Genomic DNA, 23,902 nt, shown 5'->3' on the forward strand with positions numbered 1-23,902 from the left:
ATTTGAAACTATATGAATTGCCAGTTTTTGCTATTATAAGAACCTCTGAGAATAGCAAGGAGAAGCGGAGAAGTTTAAATCTTTTTCTATGCCCGTGTCTTCTGTCGAGAGGCATGTATATATATATTTGGTTATATTTTTTCTTTAGGGGTAAATATAACTAAGTTTTTTTATTCATAGATGACCATACAACGAAACCATCGGAGCAATCCATGGCTTTAATAACACTCTTATCCTCCAAATACCATGACATACTTTGCCCAATCAAATCTGGATATACATAATGATGGTCGCATAATAGGAAAATAACACAGACAGGACATGTACGCTTTCTGCAAATAGGATTATAGGTGAAGCAATTAGCATTGTACTTTTCCCGCAAACTTTTTTTAGCACTGTACTTCACCAACCATTCTCGTGTAGGCATGTATCAATACAGCCCAGCCAACGTCCTTGCGCATGAAGCCATGGATACCGATAGTCCAAGAGGAGTCCTGGAATATCTCCCCTGTTGTTCTTTCGATGCTCCAACCGCCATCGTTTGTGATTCTCCGTATGGAACTGGCGGCCAAGAACAGTATGGTCGCCATGCACCAACTTAAGTCCATGGTGGTGATAATAAAAGTGCTCCGTTCCTTCTCCTGTAACATTAGCCTGAAGGTCATGAACAACAACATATAATGGCTGCCCGCCGCGAGCCCCGATGGTGATCCAGGTAGCACATACTGCCGATGAGATTACAAATTTACAATGATCAACTTTGCGCAAGCATTGTTTTCCCTATCTTGTAATATGTGACATATATCTTATGTCATAGGGATCTGAAACTATATGAATTTCCTGATTGTAATTAATTAAGAACCTCTGACAATAGAAAGGAGAAGAAAAGAAGATGTAAATCATTTTCTAAGCCCATCTTATATAGTGTACTCGTTTAAATGGACAATGAAGATATTCGGGCCATCATGACACTAACGTTATTGCTTGACTTCACAAAACAGATATCTAAAAGCATAGATTGGCAATGTTTAGGCATCTTTAATATACTATGGAGTATAAGATGGTGTAACATCATTGGTAATAATTATTGTAGAAGATTTTGAACCATCTATATATAATTTAATATCTACAATTAGTTTAAACATAAATCATAACTAATTCTTTGGTTCATGACTATTAAACTATACCTATGTGTGATAGGCCGCCAGTATCGATATATATAGGACCATAATTTATCTCAGAACTATTAGCATGTCTTGAATGCAAGAGCAGCTAGAAGAATAATACACTTCTTACAAACATATATATTACTTTCTGTCAAGCAGTTGGTACAGAGTGTGCATCATAACCTCATAACTGAAGCATGATAACAAATAAAGGTAAGCCTTTACGCCTTTACCTTCAGATTTTGTTGTCAGATCTATGTGGTTGGCTCTAGAAAATATTTTTCTCAACAACTCAAGATGCCTTTACCACAATACAGAAAGTTCACAAACCTGCTCTGATTTCTTTGAGAGCTTTTCATAGCCATTACTACAAGAAAAATAAGATGTGATAATATGCATATAAGGAAATACTGTAGATGATTTTTTTGAGAGATCTTTGCGCCTATGGAAATCGACATAATGGACAAAAGAGAAACTGAACTACAAAAGAAAAATAAAGAAAACATCTTGTAAGTAACTATAGATCAGACCCATATGGCAGTTTCTTTTTAGAATGTGCATCTATCTCTTTTTTCTGATTGAAAGGACACCGGAAGCTCGGTACACCACCAAGTATACACATACCATGATTTACCTCACACATGTGCCAATGGAGAGAACGGACACTGAACTGCATATACCTTAACAAAAATAAAAACTGCTTGTGAATAACTACAGATGAGAATGATATTGAGATTTCTCCTTGGAACCTGCAACTCCTTCCTATGTTTGAATGAATACCAGAAAGATAATATACCACAAGTACATGGTACCATGATTTTCTCATCTGAGTTAAAATAATATGAATTTTTAATAAAGATTTACCTGCAGACTGCGCTGGTTGACTGGGAATGCGTGGCCTGCTATCTCGAGAAATTCATGTATGGCAGCCTGAGCGCGTGAAGCGAGGTCGTGAATTATGAACCCAGCAATCGAGTTCATATCAATCTGAAAAGGTACAGTGCGAGGCAATTGGGTTCAGATCGATCTGGAAAGCAAAGTTGCGATGGCAAGAAAACCAACAGAGCGCTGCTGGAAGTAAGTTTTTATATCCTTCAAATATGTAATGTTATATACTCCGTTCATAATTCAATTTAGTTCACATCCAACCATACCTGGGCACATGGAGTAGTGCAAGATTGATCAATAATTCACGTGTAGTTATAGCACAGATTCGCAACATAGTTGACAAAGACCTTTTAACTCGATTGCCATCTCAGCAAAAAAAGTGCATAGATACAGACACATTGCTGAAAAATTAAAAGATTGGAGCAGATTGCAGCCAATGTTCACCAATTAATTATTATTAGATCAATAAATCCCTCCTATTTAAAGATAAAATAGTTGAAACCAAATACCTCATATCTAATTTTGCGACAGACGGGATCTAGGAGCTTAGCCTTCTTATCGTGAATCGTGATAGGATCTTTGGATGCGATGGAGACGTAGAGAACAACACATCCACGGCCAGTGCAGTAGTTGAAGCTAGGGCCGACGTGATCAGACCTAAGGTAGTGCACGGGGGAGCCCTGCATATAGATCAATCAGGTAGGCGTCATACTGCCATGGGCGTAGTAGGGGAGAAAGATACCTTGGATCCAGAGGAAGACTGGCAGCGGCGCAAGGTGCAGAGAACGTTGGAGACGGCTACGTGAGATGTCAGGGACATTATAATGGCGGCGGAGGTGATAGAAGGATCGATCGGGGCGAGCAAGCCATTAGAAGGCGGCGGCTGCAATTCTTTTGGGGGCACGATTTGTTTTTTTTATTGATGAAGGAAGGTCCCTGGGATATTTGTTTTTTTTTCTTGGTGAAGGAAGGTCCCTGGGATATTTATTCTTTTACTATTTTTAAGCTGTCTATTCTAGTACTATTGAGGGTACGGGAGGGTACCATAACATGCAGTTTTTCCTTTAAATAAAAGGTAGGTATTCGTGTAATGGCAATGGTGAGTAATTTTCTTTCACTTAAATCTAATGGCTATTAATCTTTGATATATAAAATAGATGGTCGGATGTTTCTAATTTTTATGGGATTTTCTAGCATATTTCTCTTTTATTTGGTAAACCCATCAATCTCTTTTTATATATAAATAGATTAAAGAGAACAACAGAGTTTTTTGCAATAATACCATGGTGCGACGTTGAAGGCGAGAAAGGACGTGCGAGAGAGCGATGACCGAGCCATAGGGAAATCAACTAGGGGAGTTGCGGGGGTTGCAACGGTGTTTCGAGTAGTTGTGGGCCGAATGCTACGAAAATATAATCTAAACCGACCGGAATAAATGCCTACACAAATTAATCCAAGGTTGGAGTGCCCCTCGCAATGTAAATAGCTCCGGCTTTGCGAGGGATGGAGAGGTAGCTTCAATGTGTGGAAGATACGGCGTGAGAAAGCGAGGTCAATCGAGAGACATATAGATAGAGAGACAAAGTGAGTGTGGTCCGACATTCATTGAACAAATATATATGCTCTGGAGAGATATTGTCCGATTGAGCTTTTGGCAAGGGTGAGGGCTGTAAGATTGAGCTTGAGAGATGATCCAGTCACAGACGTGTAGATATATTTTGTGCGTGGGAGGAAGCAAGGTCAATCGATCACATAGGGTCGTCGTGCGATCGAAAGAGTGGGACGGGTTGGAGAGAGTGACCTAGATAGACAATGTGCGTGAGAGAGTATACAATGTGAATAAGTCGAATTGGGCTCAAACATGGTGATATATGGTTTTTGTCCGAGAAATAGCGAGGTCAATCGAGACATACAAAGAGAGAGAGAGAGAGAGAGAGAGAGAGAGAGAGAGCATGGCCCGCCATGAGGTCGAAAGAGTGGGGGAGGCTTCGATGGACTGACCTAGATAGACAATCTGCGTGAGAGAGAGTATAGAGTGTGTCGATCGAGGCCCGAACAGGGAGATATATCATTTGTGTGTGAAAGAAAACGAGGTTAAACGAGACTCAGATAAAGAGAGCGAGATTGAGCGAGTGTGGCCCGCCGTGCGGAAGAAAGAGTGAGACAGTCTCGAGGCAGTGACCTAGATAGACAACATGCGTGCGTGCGCACGAGAGGTTGGGGGGCTAGATAGGCAATGCATGTATTTAGCGCGAGAGGGTGAGAGGGAGAGGGAGAGAGAGAGAGAGCTCGGCATGGGGTGGAATGGCGGGTGTGTGAGGTAAATACATTTCGTAGCAGAGTGGAAAAAGGGGGTTGTGTAGTTGAGAGAGTTAGAGATCGAAACATGGAGAGAAAGAATGGATGTGTGTTGGAAACCGATAGCTTCCTAAGGTGGTTAGGAGAGGAAGATTGACCGATACAGGAAGTATGTAGTGTGTGTGCGGGGGGGGGGGGGGGCTAAAAACAACATTTGAATGTAGATAGTACGAGACTTAATATCAATGTTTCAATTCGGTGTACATTGTAAGATTTGAACTGAGGACCATGCATATGGGTAATTATTTCGACTTCGTGCCATACTAGGTTTCGAAAAGTTGACATTGACTCGATTTGTTGTGCTATTTTGTAGGTCATATGTTTGAATCCATCCAAAAGTTTTCTCACTACCATGGTGTTCATCATATACATATCACTGGTAGAAAAAAGGCCTTTAGTCCCGGTTCGCAAAGGCCTTTAGTCCCGGCTGTGCAACCGGGACTAAATATGCGCGACTAAAGACCCCCCCTTTAGTCGCGCCTCTTACGAACCGCGACTAAAGGCTTTAGTCCCGGTTCTCGTGGCTAACCGGGACTAAAGGCCCGTCCACGTGGGCGCCAGGGGTCCGTCGGGACGGAGGACCTTTAGTCCCGGTTCTCGTGGCTAACCGGGACTAAAGGCCTCCTCCGCAGGTTTAGGGTTTTAGCCCCCCTAAACCTGGTTTCTTTTTAATTTGTAGTGTTTTATTTCTTTTATATTTTATTTTGTGTTTTATTTTAATTTTGATGAAGTTTCAGTACACATATTCTACGCTACTATATACATGCATATGAAATTTCAAACAAGAAGAATTCAAGAGGAATATATAATATATATTCAATCTCGGGTGACCATATACAACTTCGAACAAGTTTCCATACACAGTTAGGATGGATGACCATATACAACTTCGAATAAGTCCTCGGTATAGTGTTCTCCTTTAGGATTGATGACTTCCCTCATGAAAAATCCTGCTAATTCATCTTGAATTGGTCGGAAGCGAGCTTCTGGACTAAGCCTCCTCCGCAAGTTATCCGTCGCCTTCCGCACGCTATCCGATGCCTTCCGCTCAGAGGTGTGTCTCCGGATGTTCTCACAAACATAGTATCCACATAGATTGGTCCCCGGTGGCTGCTTATCCACATTAACTAACCTTCTAAAATCTAGCTCATGTTTGAATTCACCGACAATTTCTTCTGAGAACCGTCTCCAAACCCTACAGGGCAAAGAAAATTAAATGAACAAGGGAGTTATTAGTTACTTGATATTAGGAAATGAACGAAAGTGACCGATCGATATAGAGCTCAAATGATTGAAAATAATTACTTTTGCAGCATTTTTCTCATGTCGGCCCAACGCTTTGGATCCGAATCCATAGAGTCCATGATTAGAACTCTGGAGGTGTGAAGTTCAATATTTAGCAGAATCCAGTGGAACCTGCGGACACGTTACATGCACAGTCATGCATAACTCATCGATTAGACATACCATGCATGGAGTAAACAAAAGAGAATGGGCACAAGAGAGAAACACTCACCCAAAATGGTAAGGAAATAGAATATGACTTTTGAGTTGATGCTTTCTAAGAAACTTGTACAAGTCTTTCTCCATGTCTTCGGGGTGATGTTGTAACACATATCCATTAACGATATGTGGGTCAATGAACCCAACATCATGGATGTTTCTTATTTTGCATTCCCAAATCTTCAATCTGCATAATAGCGTATGCAACAATATAGTTAGGACAATATATATATATATATATAGTGCAGGCAATGAAGAACGAGATGAGGTAGAAATAAATCACTTACAGAACGTAGCAACTCAGGATAGATTTGTCGAGCTCGCGCAGATTGAACAGCTGGAACAATTCACTCATATGAACTTGTACAGAGTACCGTTTGGTGTGATGCTCCTCTGTAACATCCGCATAAACATATTCTTTGTCGGCCCATGTTATGAATTGCTTGTACCAACGTAGCAGATTTCGCATTTGTGGTGGTAGACTCTTTTCCCGCGCAGGCTCGACGAGAGGCCCATTCCGCACATATTGTAATGCTATCTCACATACTGGCGCATCCTCAAGGCCTAAGAAGGCACGAAGAGTCAAACCCATCTCAGACGCTTGTTTCATGGCACTCGCTACAGTCAATCCAAGTGCTGCCGCAGCTGCTATGATCTCGGGGTCCTCTTCCGGACCGGCTTTCACTATGAGCGGGGGGATCGATTGTTTATTCTGCATCCCGAGCTGGTCAACTAGTTTCCCGCTTTTTTTACTTTCTTCTTTCTCCTCCTTCAATATTTTTGCTTGCCTACGAAGTTCATGTCCATAGTCGTCAGGCATATTCAGCTCGGCTTGGGACGGTGTCGTCAAAAAATCCTTAGCCCACTTCTTTTGCTTCTCAGTGAATACTTGCTTGGGGTCAGGCTCTTTTTTCGCCTTCGTATCCGCCTTCCATTTCTCATAATGAGCAGACGCGGCCAATTTGGTTTCAGCTTCACTAAGTTCCCAAGGCCTTGGGAGGAGAGGCTTCAGTGATGGCTCCGGTACCCTTGTGGTCTTAGGTACATAAAGGTCCGGGTTAATAGTCCAGGAGCGGGTTTCCTTGCTGTCCGCCTGCTTCTGCTTCTTCGCCGGAGGTGGATTGGGGGGCGTCGTACCCGCCGGAGGAGGATTGGGGGGCGTCGTACCCGCCGGAGGTTGTGGATCGGGGGACGGCGTCGAATGGCGTGAAGGAGGTGTAGGTGAACCACCACGACCACCACCACCGCCACCACCACCACCACCACCACCATCGGAGGGGGGTGGACTTGCTAGCCTTGGCGCCTCGCCTGGAAACACTATGTACTTCTTTTTCCATAGAATGATCTGGCGCTTGACATCTCCAAGTCTTCTCTCCCCTTCGGGTGTAGCTTTGTCAATCTCCAGGTCCTCAAACCCTTGGACTATGTCTTCCACCGTGACACGAGCATAGCCATATGCAATGGGGTTGTTGTGGTGGAGTGCTCCAGGTGTACAGGGTAAAGCACTGCCGCTAGCTACCTTCGTGGAAACGTTCCCCACGGGATAATGCAGATCACATTCTTTCATCTCCTTTACATCATCCACGGGGTAGTGAGGCTCCGGTGCACGAATCTCGATCATCGGTGCACTAGCACCAGGCGGGGCATCCGTGGAAGCCATGCTGCTTCTCCGCTACTGGCTTCCGCGATGCGCTTCATGATCTTCATGCGGCCCTGCAGCCGATTTTTCTTTTACTAGTGCATGCACGGTCTGCTTCAACTCATGGAGTTCCGATGCAAACTTCGCCATAAGATCTGCATCCCGGTCCGTCTTTCTCTTACGGCTTCTGTAACAATATGGGTCATTGTCCTGGGAAAACCCTACTTTCCACGGAACTTTGCCTTTGCCTCGTACACGTCCTCCGTGTTCATCATTCCCGAGGGCTGTTGTCAGTGCGTCTTTCTCTCTGTTGAACTTGATCAAGCCCTCTTGAGCTTGGGTCATTGCGTCAATAAGGGCTTGGGTGGGAGCAAACTTTTTCTTCCGGTGAACACACACCCCTGTCTCCGGGTCTAGCGATCCCCCATGCCCGTACCACCAGCTTTTGGCCCTTGGGTCCCATCCCTCTATACCTAGAGGGATTCCTCGCACCCTCAGGTCCTCCTCCATCTTCTGCCACCTAGGCTCCGAAAGGCGGTATCCTCCTGGCCCCATAATATGATGGAACTTTTTCTTACTCGCATTATCCTTATTTTTTTTGATATTTCCTTGAAATGCTCCGATTGCTTTTGCCTCACAAATTCTGGCCAATCATCTTTCAGTTTCTCATGTTGTCCATTGAAATCCGGAGTCTTGCCCTTGTTGACATATTCACGGGTTAAATTTTTCTTGAAGTTCCGGAATGCTTCGCCCATCTTCTGAAGAGCGAACTCTTTAACTAGCCTCCTCCTCTCACGTCCACCCGGAACCTCGTTACCGAATTCATCGACTTTGTTGTATTCCGGAGGTAGAATGAAATGTTCCATAAGCTTTCTCCAGCAATCCTTTTTCGTTCTCTTGTCGACAAAACTGAAACCAAGACGTGCCTTCTTTGGCTCCTTCCATTCCTGGACGGTGATCGGGACGTTGTCTCTAACAACGACTCCGCATTGGTTGATAAACTTTGAGGTGTGCTGTAGGGGCTTGCCGGTTTCACTGACAAACTCAATGGCATATGTTTCTCCTGTTTTCATCGCCTTGGATTTGCCACGCTTTGTCGTACTCGATCCGGCCGAGGGCTAAAAAAAGAAAGAGAGTCGCGCGCGTTAATACATATGTATTCACATTTCAGTAAGTTTGTATCACAAGAGGCTCAATGTATATATATACCTCGCCGGAGGTGGTTGCTACTTGCAATTCGAGATCGTCGTTTGTTGACGATTGACCTCCGTCGACAATGTCCGTTCCTTCACCTTCTTGATTATCGCCTTCTTGATCACCGTCAAGGTTCAGAAAAGAAGAGACTACATCCTCTTCTTGCTCATATTCTGAGCCCGGCACATAAGGAATCTCGTTGTTGATGATGCCCATTAAATAACGTTCAGCCTCCGGATCCCTAAGCGGCTCGGCTCTATCATCCGCCATATGTCACTCCTGCATGTAGTAAAAAAAAATTTAAGTATAAAGGAATTAAAAAATAAGATTAAGGGGACATAGAGGAGGAGGAATTAAAAAATAAGATTATTGAGCACTGCCAAGTATTTTGTTTTTCCTTTTCTTTTTCCTTTTCTTCTTCCTTTTCTTTTTCCTTTTCTTTTTCCTTTCTTCTTCCTTTTCTTTTTCCTTTTCTTCTTCCTTTTCTTCTTCCTTTTCTTTTTCCTTTTCTTCTTCCTTTTCTTCTTCCTTTTCTTCTTCCTTTTCTTCTTCCTTTTCTTTTTCCTCTTCTTCTTCCTTTTCTTTTTCCTTTTCTTCTTCCTTTTCTTCTTCCTTTTCTTTTTCCTTTTCTTTTTCCTTTTCTTCTTCCTTTTCTTCTTCCTTTTCTTATTTTGTTTTTCCTTTTCTTCTGTTTGTTTTGTTTTCTTTGTTTTTCTTTTTGGTTTTCATTTGATTTCTTTCTTCTTCCTTTTTTTGAAACACATTTAACATTTAACATTTAACATTTTCATTTGGTTTCTTTCTTCTTCTTCCTTTTTCTTTCTTCTTCTTCCTTTTTATTTTTGGTTTCTTTCTTCTTCTTCCTTTTTCTTTTTGGTTTTCATTTGGTTTCTTTCTTCTTACTTTTTTTGAAACACATTTAACATTTAACATTTAACATTTTCATTTGGTTTCTTTCTTCTTCTTCCTTTTTCTTTCTTCTTCTTCCTTTTTCTTTTTGGTTTCTTCTTCTTCTTCCTTTTTCTTTTTCTTTCTTCTTCTTCCTTTTTCTTTCTTCTTCTTCCTTTTTCTTTTTGGTTTCTTCTTCTTCTTCCTTTTTCTTTTTGGTTTCTTCTTCTTCTTCCTTCAGGGGCAGCGGGCGGCGGGCGGCAGGCAGGGGCAGGGGCGGCGGGCGGCGGGCAGGGGCAGGGCCAGGGGCGGCGGGCAGGGGCAGGGCCAGGGGCGGCGGGCGGCGGGCAGGGGCAGGGCAGGGCAGGAGTGGCGGCGGCGGCGGCGCGCTAGGGCAGGGCAGGGGCGGCGGCGGCGGCGCGCAGGGCAGGGGAAGTGGGGGGCGGCGGAGCTCACTGGGGGCAGGGCGTCGGCGTCGGGGCAGGGCGTCGGCGTCGATCGGCGTCGGGGCAGTAGCCTGGCAGCGTCGGCGTCGATCGGCGTCGGGGCAGGGCGTCAGCGTCGAGAGGAGAATGGGAGGTGGCGGAAACTGCTAAGTGCTCTATATATAGACAGAGCTTTAGTCCCGGTTGGGGAGGCGGACCGCGACTAAAGGTACCCTTTAGTCGCGGCTAAAGGTTTTTCGCGCCGCTTTCGTTCCCGCGCAGAAAGAGCCTTTAGTCGCGGTTCGTGTCACGAACCGCGACTAAAGGTCCTTTTTCATATAAAATAAAACTAATTCATTTTAAAATCTTAAAAATACAATTATATATCAAAAAAATCAGAAAAATAAAACTAATTCATTTTAAGATCTTAAAAATACAAATAATATATCAAAAAAATCCGAAAAATAAAACTAATTCATTTTAAAATCTTGAAAATACAAATAATATATCAAAAAAATCATAAAAATAAAACTAATTCATTTTAAAATCTTAAAAATACAATTATATATCAAAAAAATCAGAAAAATAAAACTAATTCATTTTAAAATCTTAAAAATACAATTATATATCAAAAAAATCAGAAAAATAAAACTAATTCATTTTAAAATCTTAAAAATACAAATAATATATCAAAAAAATCATAAAAATAAAACTAATTCATTTTAAAATCTTGAAAATACAAATAATATATCAAAAAAATCAGAAAATTAAAACTAATTCATTTTAAAATCTTAAAAATACAATTATATATCAAAAAAATCAGAAAAATAAAACTAATTCATTTTAAAATCTTAAAAATACAAATAATATATCAAAAAATCAAAAAATAAAACTAATTCATTTTAAAATCTTGAAAATAGAAATAATATATCAAAAAAATCAGAAAAATAAAACTAATTCATTTGAAAATCTTAAAAATACAAATAATATATAAAAAAATTCAGTTCATCGATCCCTTGAAGGTTTGACAAAAGGTTTGATACATCATTCAGTTCATCGACCAAATACAAATCATCCGGATTCGCCATCGTACGTTTTAATTCACATGATCCATTCAACAAAGTTTGGTACAATAAATTATTACACATCAATTCTTCGCTTGTGTCCCTGCTTGCTTACGATTGTGCCGTATCCATGGAGCATCCTCATCATTTAACTTAATGCTTGGGTCAGTGTTCACTTTGAAGGGCGGAATTTCACCAAACATATTATAATCTTCTGACATGTCTGTCTTGTCCTCCACTCCCACGATGTTTCTTTTCCCTGAAAGAACAATGTGGCGCTTTGGATCATCGCATGATGTACTAATCGTTTTCTTATCTTTCCGTTTCCTCGGTTTGCTACTCATGTCCTTCAAATAAAAAACCTGAGCGACATCTTTGTCAAGGACGAATGGTTCGTCAAGGTAACCAAGATTGTTGAAATCCACCATTGTCATTCTGTATTGCTCGTCCACCTTTACCCCACCTCCTGTTAGCTTGAACCATTTGCACCGGAACAAAGGGACCTTAAAGGAGGGTCCATAGTCAAGTTCCCATATCTCCTCTATGTAACCATAATATGTGACCTTTCGCCCATTCTCGGTTGCTGCATCAAAGCGGACACCACTGTTTTGGTTGGTGCTCTTTTTATCTTGGGCGATGGTGTAAAATGTATTCCCATTTATCTCGTACCCTTGGAAAATCGTTATAGTCGAAGATGGTTTCTTGGCCAACATGTACAGCTGATCTCCAACATCATCATTGTCATTCATTAAATGTTTTCGCAACCAACTGCCGAAAGTCTCCATGTGGGCCTTTCTAATCCAGGATTCAGGCTTCCCCGGGTTGTCCGAGCGTAAAATATTCTTGTGTTGCTCGAAGTACGGAGCCACCAAGCTGGAATTTTGCAGAACTGTGTGGTGTGCTTCAGTCATAGAATGACCGTCCATACATATCGTGGATTTCCTTCCGATCTTGCCTTTTCCACTTAGTCTCCCCTCGTGCCGCGATTGAGGAATACCAATCGGCTTAAGGTCAGGAACATAGTCAATACAGAACTCAATTACCTCCTCATTTCCATAGCCCTTGACGATGCTTCCTTCTGGCCTAGCACGGTTACGAACATATTTCTTTAATACTCCCATGAACCTCTCAAAGGGGAACATATTGTGTAGAAATACAGGACCGAGAATGGAAATCTCTTCGACTAGGTGGAGCAGGAGGTGCGTCATAATATCGAAGAAGGATGGTGGGAACACCAACTCGAAACTGACAAGGCATTGGACCACATCGTTCTGTAACCGTGGTAGATCTTCTGGATTGATTACCTTCTGAGAGATTGCATTGAGGAATGCACATAGCTTCACAATGGCTACTCGAACATTTTCCGGTAGGAGCCCCCTCAAAGCAATCGGAAGCAATTGCGTCATAATCACGTGGCAGTCGTGAGACTTCAGGTTTTGGAACTTTTTCTCCGCCATGTTTATTATTCCCTTTATATTCGACGAGAAGCCAGACGGGACCTTCATACTGCTCAGGCATTCAAAAAAATGACCTTCTCTTCTTTGGTAAGAGCGTAGCTGGCACGACCTTGAAACCATTCCGGATGCCGGTCATCTGGGTCTTTCAAAAGTTGCTGGTCCTGCCGTGCTTCCTTTGTATCATTTGTCTTCCCATACACGCCCAAGAAGCTTAGCAGGTTCACGCAAATATTCTTCGTAACATGCATCACGTCGATTGCAGAGCGGACATCTAGGACTTTCCAATATTCTAGCTCCCAAAATATAGATTTCTTCTTCCACATGGGTGCGTGCCCGTCAACTCCCCGCGGAACTGATTGTCCGCCAGGACCCTTTCCAAAGATGACTTTCAAATCCTTGACCATATCAAATATCTCAGCACCAGTACGTTCCGCAGGCTTCGGCCGGTGATCTGCCTTGCCGTTGAAATGCTTGCCTTTCTTTCTTACGTTATGATTTCGGGGAAGAAATCGACGATGACCCAGGTACACGTTCTTCTTACAATTAACCAAACGTACACTTTCAGTCTCATGTAAGCAGTGCGTGCATGCATTGTATCCCTTATTTGTCTGTCCCGAAAGGTTACTGAGAGCAGGCCAATCGTTGATGGTTACAAAAAGCAACGCTCGTAGGTCAAATTCCTCTCCTTTGTGCTCATCCCAGACACGTACACCAGGTCTGGCCCACAACTGTAAAAGTTCATCAACTAATGGCCTTAGGTACACATCGATGTCGTTCCCGGGTTGCTTTGGACCTTGGATGAGCACTGGCATCATAATGAACTTCCGCTTCATGCACAACCAAGGAGGAAGGTTGTAGATGCATAGAGTCACGGGCCAGGTGCTATGGCTGGAGCTCTGCTCGCCAAAAGGATTCATGCCATCAGTACTTAGACCAAATCTTATGTTCCTTGCGTCAGCTGCAAAATCTTTGAACACTCTGTCGATCTTTCTCCATTGCGTTCCATCAGCGGTGTGTCTCAACTCCCCGTCGGACTTACGGTCCTCTTTGTGCCATCGCAACGACTTGGCATGCTTTTTGTTCCTGAACAGACGTTTCAACCGTGGTATTATAGGAGCATACCACATCACCTTGGCGGGAACCCTCTTCCTGGGTTTCTCGCCCTCAACATCGTCACCAGGGTCATCGCCTCTGATCTTATAACGCAATGCAGTGCATACAGGGCATTCATTCAAATTCTCGTATTCACCGCGGTAGAGGATGCAGTCGTTAATGCATGCATGTATCTTCAGAACCTCTAAACCTAGAGGGCAGACAACCTTCTTTGCTTCGTACGTACTGGCGGGCAACTCGTTATTCTTCGGAAACATATTCTTCAACATTTTCAGCAAATTTTCAAATGATGAGTCACCTACACCTTCCTGTGCCTTCCATTTTAGCAAATCCAGTGTGCAGCCCAGCTTTTTCAGACTATTATCGCATCCTGGATACAACGACTTTTTGTGATCCTCTAACATGCGATCCAAATTCTCCCTATCCTTGTCAGTTTCGCAGCGTCTCCGTGCATCAGCAATGGTCCGACCAAGATCATCAGCGGGCTCATCATGTGCCTCTTCTTCACCTTCACCTAACCCTTCCCCACCTTCAGCATCATCCTCCATGAAAGTATCACCGAAATGATCATGATAGTTGTCATCGATATCATCCCCTTCTTCATCTTCTTCCATTCTAACCCCTCTTTCTCCATGCTTGGTCCAACAATTATAGCTTCGCATGAAACCGTGCCGAAGCAGGTGCATGTGAACGTCTCTTGAGGAGGAGTAACCCTTCTGATTCTTACAGACAGCACATGGACAGATAATAAAACCTTGCTGCTTGTTCGCATTTGCCACTACGAGGAAATCTTTCAAACCCGTAGTGAACTCGCCGAAGAGTCGGGGACCGTAAATCCATTGCCGATTCATCTGCATTATTATTATATAAAGTATATAATTAACCATCATGCATTTGTTAAACTAACTAGCTAGAAATAATACAAATTAAACAATGAACTACACACATGCATATTTTATCAATGACACATGAAAGGTTCAAGTTGCTAACCGCGATCGCGGAGGAAAAATAAATGAGAAAGCTCAAGTGTGGCTCGGACACTTCATATCATGTTTGTTTCAGGCTCTCGGGCATTTCATCGAACACCTTGTGTGCATAGGAGGAACCAAAAGCAAACCCACCACCCCCTTCTGAATATTGTGAAGTGAGATGAGTGAAGTGAAGTGAGCTGAGTCCTATATATAGGGATGGGCCTTTAGTCCCGGTTGGCCTGGCCAACCGCGACTAAAGGCCTTCCGGGACCTTTAGTCCCGGTTGGCCAGGCCAACCGGGACTAAAGCCCCTCCCGTCCGCCAGCTGGATGGCCCTTTAGTCCCGGTTGGCCTGGCCAACCGCGACTAAAGGCCTTCGGGGACCTTTAGTCCCGGTTGGCCAGGCCAACCGGGACTAAAGCCCCTCCCGTCCGCCAGCTGTCGACCGAGCGCACTGGGCCCAGATAGTTGGTCGCGGGTCTCCTCCCGAACCGCGACTAAAGACCCCTTTTGTCGCGGTTCGATTATTTTGGGGACTAATGGGGGCGTATGGAAGCCTCTTTTTCTACTAGTGTATGAATTTGTACTAAAAAAGTAGCGTGGATACAGTGAAATGCGAAATCCACGTTAGAATTGGAGATCGCTATGTGACACACACTCTAATTCAACTAACTATGTGACACACACTCTAATCCACGTTAGCGTGGATACCGTTTCAATTTTTTTCAAATAACTCCTCATTAATTAATTTATAGTATCTCGTTTCGAATGACTAATTATTGCAAGGAAAACACGGGCATGGTAATACATAAAGTTTTGTTTGCAAATGAAAGAAGATTCATTTGCATTCTCAAATATAGGCGCACCAGGCAGACTAGGGTCGTGTCGTGGTGGTCGCGCGTGTTGGACGGACGCGTAGCACCCAGCCACCCACCCCCTCCCCCCCAAAAAAGGACGACGACAAAATAAGTTCGCGCTTCCACGTTTTGAATTGAAATATCTGGCGGCCCCAATTCCAGCCCTGCAAAATTTCCCTTCTCCACCGTCCCCTTCCGCGCCCAGATTGCTCAAATCCCTAATTCGCCGCCAACCCAAGCAAAGTTCGAATGACCCCTCGTCTCGTCTCTTTCCCCACCTCTGTGCCGGACGACGACGACGAAGACGACAGTCGCGCTTCACCACCGCACCTGAGCTACCTCTTCTACGCCCTCGTCCACCGCACCGGGTTGTCCACCGACAATGTTGGCCGCCGCAACCGACGTGCCTCACAGACACGGACTTCCACCGCATCAGGTGCGCTTCACCGACGCCGTCTCCCAGCTCACCGGGGCTACTTCACCGAGCACATCGTCGCGCCTCCGCCCCCCGAGGCCGTTGGGGCTTCACCAACGGTCTCGTCCACCGCATCGTAGCGCTCCGCTGCCACTCAAGATCTGCATCCGTGCGCGGCCAGCCAACGCCAGCGCATCACCCTCAACGGCTCTGAAGTGACCCGCACTCTAGCTAGGCGAGCATGCCCAAACGCCGGCCCGAACTAGGTATCCACACATCACTCCCTTGTGCGCTATTCCGACGATGTTTGGATATCCTTTCACTGCTCTCTTAGCTTAGACGCCTATCCAACTCTGACTTTAACTCTTATTTCTTCTGGAGATATCATCTGAAACAAGCAAATCCATTTTTTAGCGAAGCATGACGGCGTTACGGGATCTGGTACACATCCTGCACACCCGTATAACCTTGTAAGTATCTGTCCTCCGGTACAACAGCAAGGTTGATTCCTCTTATTTGATCAGCCATTCGCCGTGTCAAAAATGCAGAGGGGGATGCAAGGAGCACAAGGCCTGCACATGAGCACATCCAAGCAAGTGGTAACATGGACTTGTACATGGAACATCCCAAGCGCAAGCAGAGCTGCAGTGAGCCTGTACAATGAGCTAGCGTAAGTCCCTGCATTTCATTTAATGTTTCGCCTCCCAACCTTTTACCTCAAGGGTAATGTCAACAGTAATAATTCATGCTCAAATATATTTGAATGACCATATATGCTTAGATCTTTCCATCACATGATGCTTGCCAACTAAAGAGTAGGTTGGAATGAGAAGGAATACTATTGACTCTTGCATAAAAGTAAAAGATAGGCCCTTCGCAGAGGGAAGCAGGGATTTGCAGAGGTGCCAGAGCTCGAAGCAAAAACAGGGATGAAAATAATTTTGAGAGGTATGCTTTCATTGTCAACATAACGACCAAGAGTCCCCAATATCTTCCATACTAGATACATTATAGGCGGTTCCCACGCAGAAAGGTAAAGTTTTTACTCCCCCTCCACCAACATTCACACTCCACGGCTTGTCCGAAACAATGGGTGCCGTCCAACTATCAACATTCCCGGGGGAGTTTTGTTTAAATTATTTGCGATCTTGTTTTTGATCCTTTGATCATAGGACTAGGCATCCCAGTTACAAGCCATTTTCTCATGAATGATGAGAATAACCCACCTAGCATGGAAGATACTGACAACCCCTAGTCGTTACATGAGCGATTTGGGCATACAAAACAGATTATTATTTGAAGGTTTAGAGTTTGGCACATGCAAATTTACTTGGAACGGTAGGTAAATACCGCATATAGGTAGATATGGTGGACACTCATGGAAGAAACTTGGTTCAAGGAATTTGGATGCACAAGCAGTATTTCCGCTTAGTACAGATACTTTGGCTAGCAAAGGATTCTAAATAGCAAGCACCACATGTTAGAGGATCCATAACAATATAACTTCTATACAAATATACCCAAGCATAACTCATTATGTTTTCTTCCTTGTCCAACTTCAACTAATTTGCTCAGGTGTGAAAATAATTAATGGGGCTCACAATCATAGAAGACGTCCAAGATAGTATATTTATATGTGAAATCTCTCTTCCTTCAATATTCTTTCATGAATTGTTCAAGTGACCAATACAATGTTTGCTAACCTTCAAAAAATTTACCACCTCTACTTCTTATATGTGAAGGCATTACTCCCCATGGGAAAGGCATATTAAACATATATAATTTCAGATTTATGACATTCAAATCATTCAACCATTTACCCATAGGATATAAGTGAAGCACACGAGTAAATGACAAACTACTCCAAAAAGATATAAGTGAAGATCAATGAGTAGTTAAATAATTATGTAGCTATGTGAAGACTCTCTCCCATTTAAGAATTTCAGATCTTGGGAAATTATTCAAACAGCAAGCAAAACAAAATAAAACGACATTTCAAGGATAGCACTCATCATGTGAAGAAGCAAAAACTTAGGCTCAACCGATACTAACCGATAATTGTTGAAGAAGAAAGGTGGGATGCCAACCGGGGCATCCCCAAGCTTAGACGCTTGAGACTTCTTGAAATATTATCTTGGGATGCCTTGGGCATCCCCATGCTTGAGCTTTTGTGTCTCCTTAATTCGTCTCATATCACAGTCTCCCTAAATCTCAAGAGCTTCATCCACACAAAACTCAACAAGGACTCGTGAGATAAGTTAGTATAAACCAATGCAAAAACCTTATCATACTCTACTGTAGCAAATCACTAAAATTATTATTCAACATTTCATACTAAATGCCTCTGTATATTTAATACTCCTATCATCAAATATAATCATTAAACAAGCAAACATATGCAAATAATGCAAACATAACAGCAATCTGCCTAAACAGGACAATCTGTAAAGAATGCAAGATACATCATACTTCCCTAACTCCAAAAATTATGAAAGAAAATTCCCACTGTAGTGAATTTATCAGAGCTTAATATGCAAAAGGTTTCAACATTTTATCACATTCTGAATTTTCAAGGGAATTTTTGCAACAGCGGTAAACTTTCTGTTTTGAAACAGCAACATGTATACTTTCAAAATAAGCATGGTAAAGGCTATCCTTGACATTTTTATTGAAAATAGAAATGCAAAACATTATTCTAAATAACAGCACGCAAATACTAACAAAATAAAATGATGCTCCAAGCAAAACACATATCATGTGGTGAATAAAAATATAGCTCCAAGTAAAGTTACCGATGAACGAAGACGAAAGAGGGGATGCCATCCGGGGCATCCCCAAGCTTAGGCTCTTGGTCATCCTTGAATATTACCTTGGGGTACCTTGGGCATCCCCAAGCTTAGGCTCTTGCCACTCCTTATTCCATAGTCCATCGAATCTTTACCCAAAACTTGAAAACTTCACAACACAAAACTTGACAGAAAACTCGTAAGCTCCGTTAGTATAAGAAAATAAATCACGACTTAAGGTACTGTAATGAACTCATTCTTAATTCATATTGGTGTAATATCTACTATATTCTAACTTCTCTATGGTTCCTACCCTCCGATACTACTCATAGATTCATCAATATAAGCAAGCAACACACGAAAAACAGAATCTGTCAAAAACAGAACAGTCTGTACTAATCTGTAACTAACGCAAACTTCTGGAACTGCAAAAATTATACAAAAATAGGAAGGCCTAGATAATTCGTTTATTGATCTTCTGCAATTGGAATCAATATTTTATCACGTTCTGGTGATTTTTTAACAATTGTTTTCGTGAACAGAAAGTTTCTGGAATTTTCAGCAAGATCAAATAACTATCATCCAAGAAGATCCTATAGGTTCAACTTGGCACGAACACTAATTAAAACATAAAAACACATCTAACCAGAGGCTAGATCAAATATTTATTCCTAAACAGAACCAAAAAGCAAAAAACTAAAATAAAATTGGGTTGCCTCCCAACAAGCAACTAGCATATTTAAGTCTAACCCACTTCCTATGCATAGGGATTTTGTGAGCAAACAAATCATGGGAACAATAATCAACTAGCATAGGAAGGCAAAACAAGCATAACTTCAAAACTTTAAGCACATAGAGAGGAAAATCGATATTATTGCAATTCCTACAAGCATATATTCCTCCCTCACAATAATTTTCAGTAGCATCATGAATGAATTCAACAGTATAACCATCACCTAAAGCATTCTTTTCATGATCTACTTGTGTAGAAATTTTATTACTTTCCACATAAGCAAAATTCTTCTCATTCGGAATAGTGGGAGCAAATTCAAGAAAATAACTATCATGGGATTGAAAATTGAAATCAAGATGACTAGTTTCATGGTTATCATTATTCTTTATAGAATACGTGTCATCACAATAATCAACATAGATAGGAGGCATGCTTTCATCATAATGAATTTGCACATCAAAACTTGGGGGATTAAAAATATCATCTTCATCAGACATAGCATCCCCAAGCTTGCGGCCTTGCATATCATTAGCATCATGCATATTCAAAGAATTCATACTAAAAACATTGCAATCATGCTCATCATTCACATATTTTATGCCAAGCATTCTATGTAATTCTTCTTCTAGCACTTGGGCACAATTTTCCTTTCCATCATTTTCACGAAAGATATTAAAAAGATGAAGCATATGAGGCAAACTCAATTCCATTTTTTTGTAGTTTTATTTTATAAACTAAAGTAGTGATAAAACAAGAAACAAAAAGATTCGATTGCAAGATCTAAAGATATACCATCAAGCACTCACCTCCCCGGCAACGGCGCCAGAAAAGAGCTTGATTGACGGGGTGTGAGTGCCGCTTACCTAGCCTCCCCGGCAACGGCGTCAGAAAAGAGCTTGATGTCTACTACACAACCTTCTTCTTGTAGACGTTGTTGGGCCTCCTAGTGCAGAGGTTTGTAGGATAGTAGCAAATTTCCCTCAAGTGGATGACCTAATGTTTATCAATCCGTGGGAGGCGTAGGATGAAGATGGTCTCTCTCAAGCAACCCTGCAACCAAATAACAAAGAGTCTCTTGTGTCCCCAACACACCCAATACAATGGTAAATTGTATAGGTGCACTAGGTCGGCGAAGAGATGGTGATACAAGTGCAATATGGATGGTAGATATAGGTTTATGTAATCTGAAAATATAAAAACAGCAAGGTAACTAATGATAAAAGTGAGTGTAAACGGTATTGCAATGCTAGGAAACAAGGCCTAGGGTTCATACTTTCACTAGTGCAAGTTCTCTCAACAATAATAACATAATTGGATCATATAAATATCCCTCAACATGCAACAAAGAGTCACTCCAAAGTCACTAATAGCGGAGAACAAACGAAGAGATTATTGTAGGGTACGAAACCACCTCAAAGTTATTCTTTCGGATCGATCTATTCAAGAGTTCGTACTAGAATAACACCTTAAGACACAAATCAACCAAAACCATAATGTCACCTAGATACTCCAATGTCACCTCAAGTATCCGTGGGTATGATTATACGATATGCATCACACAATCTCAGATTCATCTATTCAATCCAACACTTCAAAGGGTGCCCCAAAGTTTCTACCAGAGAGTCAAGACGAAAACGTGTGCCAACCCCTATGCATAGGTTCATGGGCGGAACCCGCAAGTTGATCACCAAAACATACATCAAGTGAATTAATAGAATACCCCATTGTCACCACGGGTATCCCACGCAAGACATACATCAAGTGTTCTCAAATCCTTAAAGACTTAAATCGATAAGATATCAAAGGGAAAACTCAATCCATTACAAGAGAGTAGAGGGGGAGAAACATCATAAGATCCAACTATAATAGCAAAGCTTGTGATACATCAAGATCGTATCACCTCAAGAACACAAGAGAGAGAGAGAGATCAAACACATAGCTACTGGTACATACCCTCAGCCCCGAGGGTGAACTACTCCCTCCTCGTCATGGAGAGCGTCGGGATTATGAAGATGGCCACCGGTGAGGGATCCCCCCTCCGGCAGGGTGCCGGAACAGGGTCCCGATTGGTTTTTGGTGGCTACAGAGGCTTGCGGCGGCGGAACTCCCGATCTGTTCTGTTCCTCGAAGTTTTTAGGGTATATGGATATTTATAGGCGAAAGAAGTCGGTCAGGGGAGCCACGAGGGGCCCACGAGGGTGGAGGGCGTGCCCAGGGGGTGGGCGCGCCCCCCTGCCTCGTGCCTTCCTTGTTGATCTGCTGACGTGCACTCCAAGTCTCCCGGATTGCTTTCTTTCCAAAAATAACTCTCCTGAAGGTTTCATTCCGTTTGGACTCCGTTTGATATTCCTTTTCTTCGAAACACTGAAACAAGGGAAAAACAGGAACTGGCACTGGGCTCTGGGTTAATAGGTTAGTCCCAAAAATCATATAAAAGTGCATAGTAAAGCCCATTAAACACCCAAGATGGATAATATAATAGCATGGATACTTCATAAATTATAGAAATGTTGGAGACGTATCAGGCATTCATTACCCAATATGGGCCTTTCTGCTTTAACACTATGCCTTTCGGGCTCAAAAACGTTGGCGCCACTTACCAACACATGATTCAAACATGCTTGGAGAAACAGATCGGCAAGACAGTTGAAGCATATGTGGATGACGTCGTCATCAAAACCAGGCACATCGAGTCATTGATAGCCGATCTACGTCTTACATTCGACAACCTCCGTACATATGACATCAAGCTCAACCCGGAAAAGTGTGTTTTTGGCGTCCCCGCCAGAAAACTGCTGGGCTTCATCGTTTCCAATAGAGGAATTGAGGCAAATCCAGCCAAAATAGAGGCTTTATCACAATTGGCTACGCCAACAGACCTTAAACAGGTCCAAAAACATGCGGGATGCGTGGCAGCTTTAAGCCGCTTTATCTCCAGATTGGGAGAAAAAGCATTGCCACTCTACCGCCTTCTCCGACGCACCGACCACTTCGAGTGGACGGATGCGGCAACGGCCGGACTGGAGGAAATAAAGGCCCTTTTAGCGAGCAACCCAATCCTGGCCGCGCTGAACATCGACGAACCCATGTTATTATACATATCGGCAACACACCAGGTGGTGAGTGCCGGCTCGTTGTCGAGCGAGAGTAGGACGGACACAAAATCCCACTCCAGAAACCGGTGTACTATGTATCCACTATCCTCGCACCATGCAAATCCCGGTACCCTCATTACCAAAAAACAGCATACACGGTCTTCATGGCATCCCGGAAGCTACGACACTACTTTCAAGAGTGCTCGATCACGGTGGCCTCCGAAGTACCACTCAATGACATAATAAACAACCGCAATGCGACAGGCCGGATTGCTTAGTGGGCCATTGAGCTCCTTCCATTCGACATAAGTGAAAGTGCTAGTTATCGACTAGAGGGGGGGTGAATAGGCGATTTTTACGAAAGTCTTCAAAACACGGGGGCTTTGAAGACAAACGATAGAAATGAGCCTATTGATATGTAGCGGAAGGTAGACTACACTAGACAAGCCATAGTCAAGTAAGTACTGAAGTGAAAGCACGAAGACTATTAGCAGCTAGGTAGTATAGATCAGGATGGAAGATAGTATGAAGATAAACAACAATAGTTGTCACACAGTGAAGTCAAACAGATAAGGCAAGCATGCAAATGACTTCACGAAGACAAACTTTAAATAAGTGAGGGAGAAGATAGAACCAGTAGTTTGCAGAGGACAGGGATTTGTTGGACCAGTTCCAGTTGTTGTGACAACTGTACGTCTGGTTAGGGAGGCTGAGATTCAACTCAGAAGACCGCATCTTCACCTTATTCCCCTTGAGCTAAGGACACTTAGTCCTCGCCCAATCACTCTGGTAAGTCTTCAAGGTAGACTTCCAAACCTTCACAGACTTCGTTCACCGGCAATCCACAATGACTCTTGGATGCTCAGAATGCGATGCCTAACCGGCTGGAGGATTCACAGTCCTCAAGTGTAACAAGTCTTCAGGTCACGCGGACAGAAGGACTTCAGTGATGCCTAACACTCTTTGGCTCTGGGTGTTTTGGTCTTTGTCCTCGCAAGGATCTTTCTCTCAAAGGCTTCGAGGTGGGTTGCTCTCAAACGACAAAAGCCGTGCACTAACTCTGAGCAGCCACCAATTTATGGTGTAGGGGGTGGGCTATTTATAGCCACTAGGCAACCCGACCTGATTTGTCCGAAATGACCCTGGGTCACTAAGGAACTGACACGTGTCCAATGGTCAGATTTCAAACTCACGCGGCAACTTGACTTGGGCTACAAGTAAAGCTGACTCATCCAGCTCTGGATAAGATTTGCTCTCATTGTCTTCGCTCGAAGACATAGGATTTGGTTGAGCATCACTTCAGTAACTCTGACTTTGTTCACTTGGACCCCACTTAACAGTACGGTGGTT

The 23,902-nt window shown here is 42.9% G+C and overlaps 1 protein-coding gene across 1 annotated transcript; it reads right to left on the reverse strand.

Annotated features, from left to right (window-relative positions):
* Positions 1-219: 219 nt before the first annotated feature.
* LOC123168464 (uncharacterized) lies at positions 220-2,994 on the reverse strand. The gene is made up of 4 exons (XM_044586349.1): positions 2,797-2,994; positions 2,564-2,734; positions 2,031-2,153; positions 220-641 (listed from the first exon to the last, which is right to left on the reverse strand). The coding sequence occupies exons 1-4, from the start codon at positions 2,872-2,874 to the stop codon at positions 390-392; spliced, it is 624 nt and encodes a 207-aa protein (XP_044442284.1). The 5' UTR covers positions 2,875-2,994; the 3' UTR covers positions 220-389.
* Positions 2,995-23,902: the final 20,908 nt, after the last annotated feature.

This window comes from Triticum aestivum, chromosome 7D (genome assembly GCF_018294505.1).
Source record: "Triticum aestivum cultivar Chinese Spring chromosome 7D, IWGSC CS RefSeq v2.1, whole genome shotgun sequence".
NCBI lineage: Eukaryota > Viridiplantae > Streptophyta > Magnoliopsida > Poales > Poaceae > Triticum > Triticum aestivum.

Coding starts and splice junctions, on each gene's coding strand:
- LOC123168464 (XM_044586349.1), bottom strand. CDS start 2,874: ATGTCCCTGACATCTCACGTAGCCGTCTCCAACGTTCTCTGCACCTTG. Junction 2,154..2,563: donor GTCGCAAAATTAGATATGAG/GTATTTGGTTTC, acceptor GTACCTTTTCAG/ATTGATATGAACTCGATTGC. Junction 642..2,030: donor TCAACCAGCGCAGTCTGCAG/GTAAATCTTTAT, acceptor CTAATGTTACAG/GAGAAGGAACGGAGCACTTT.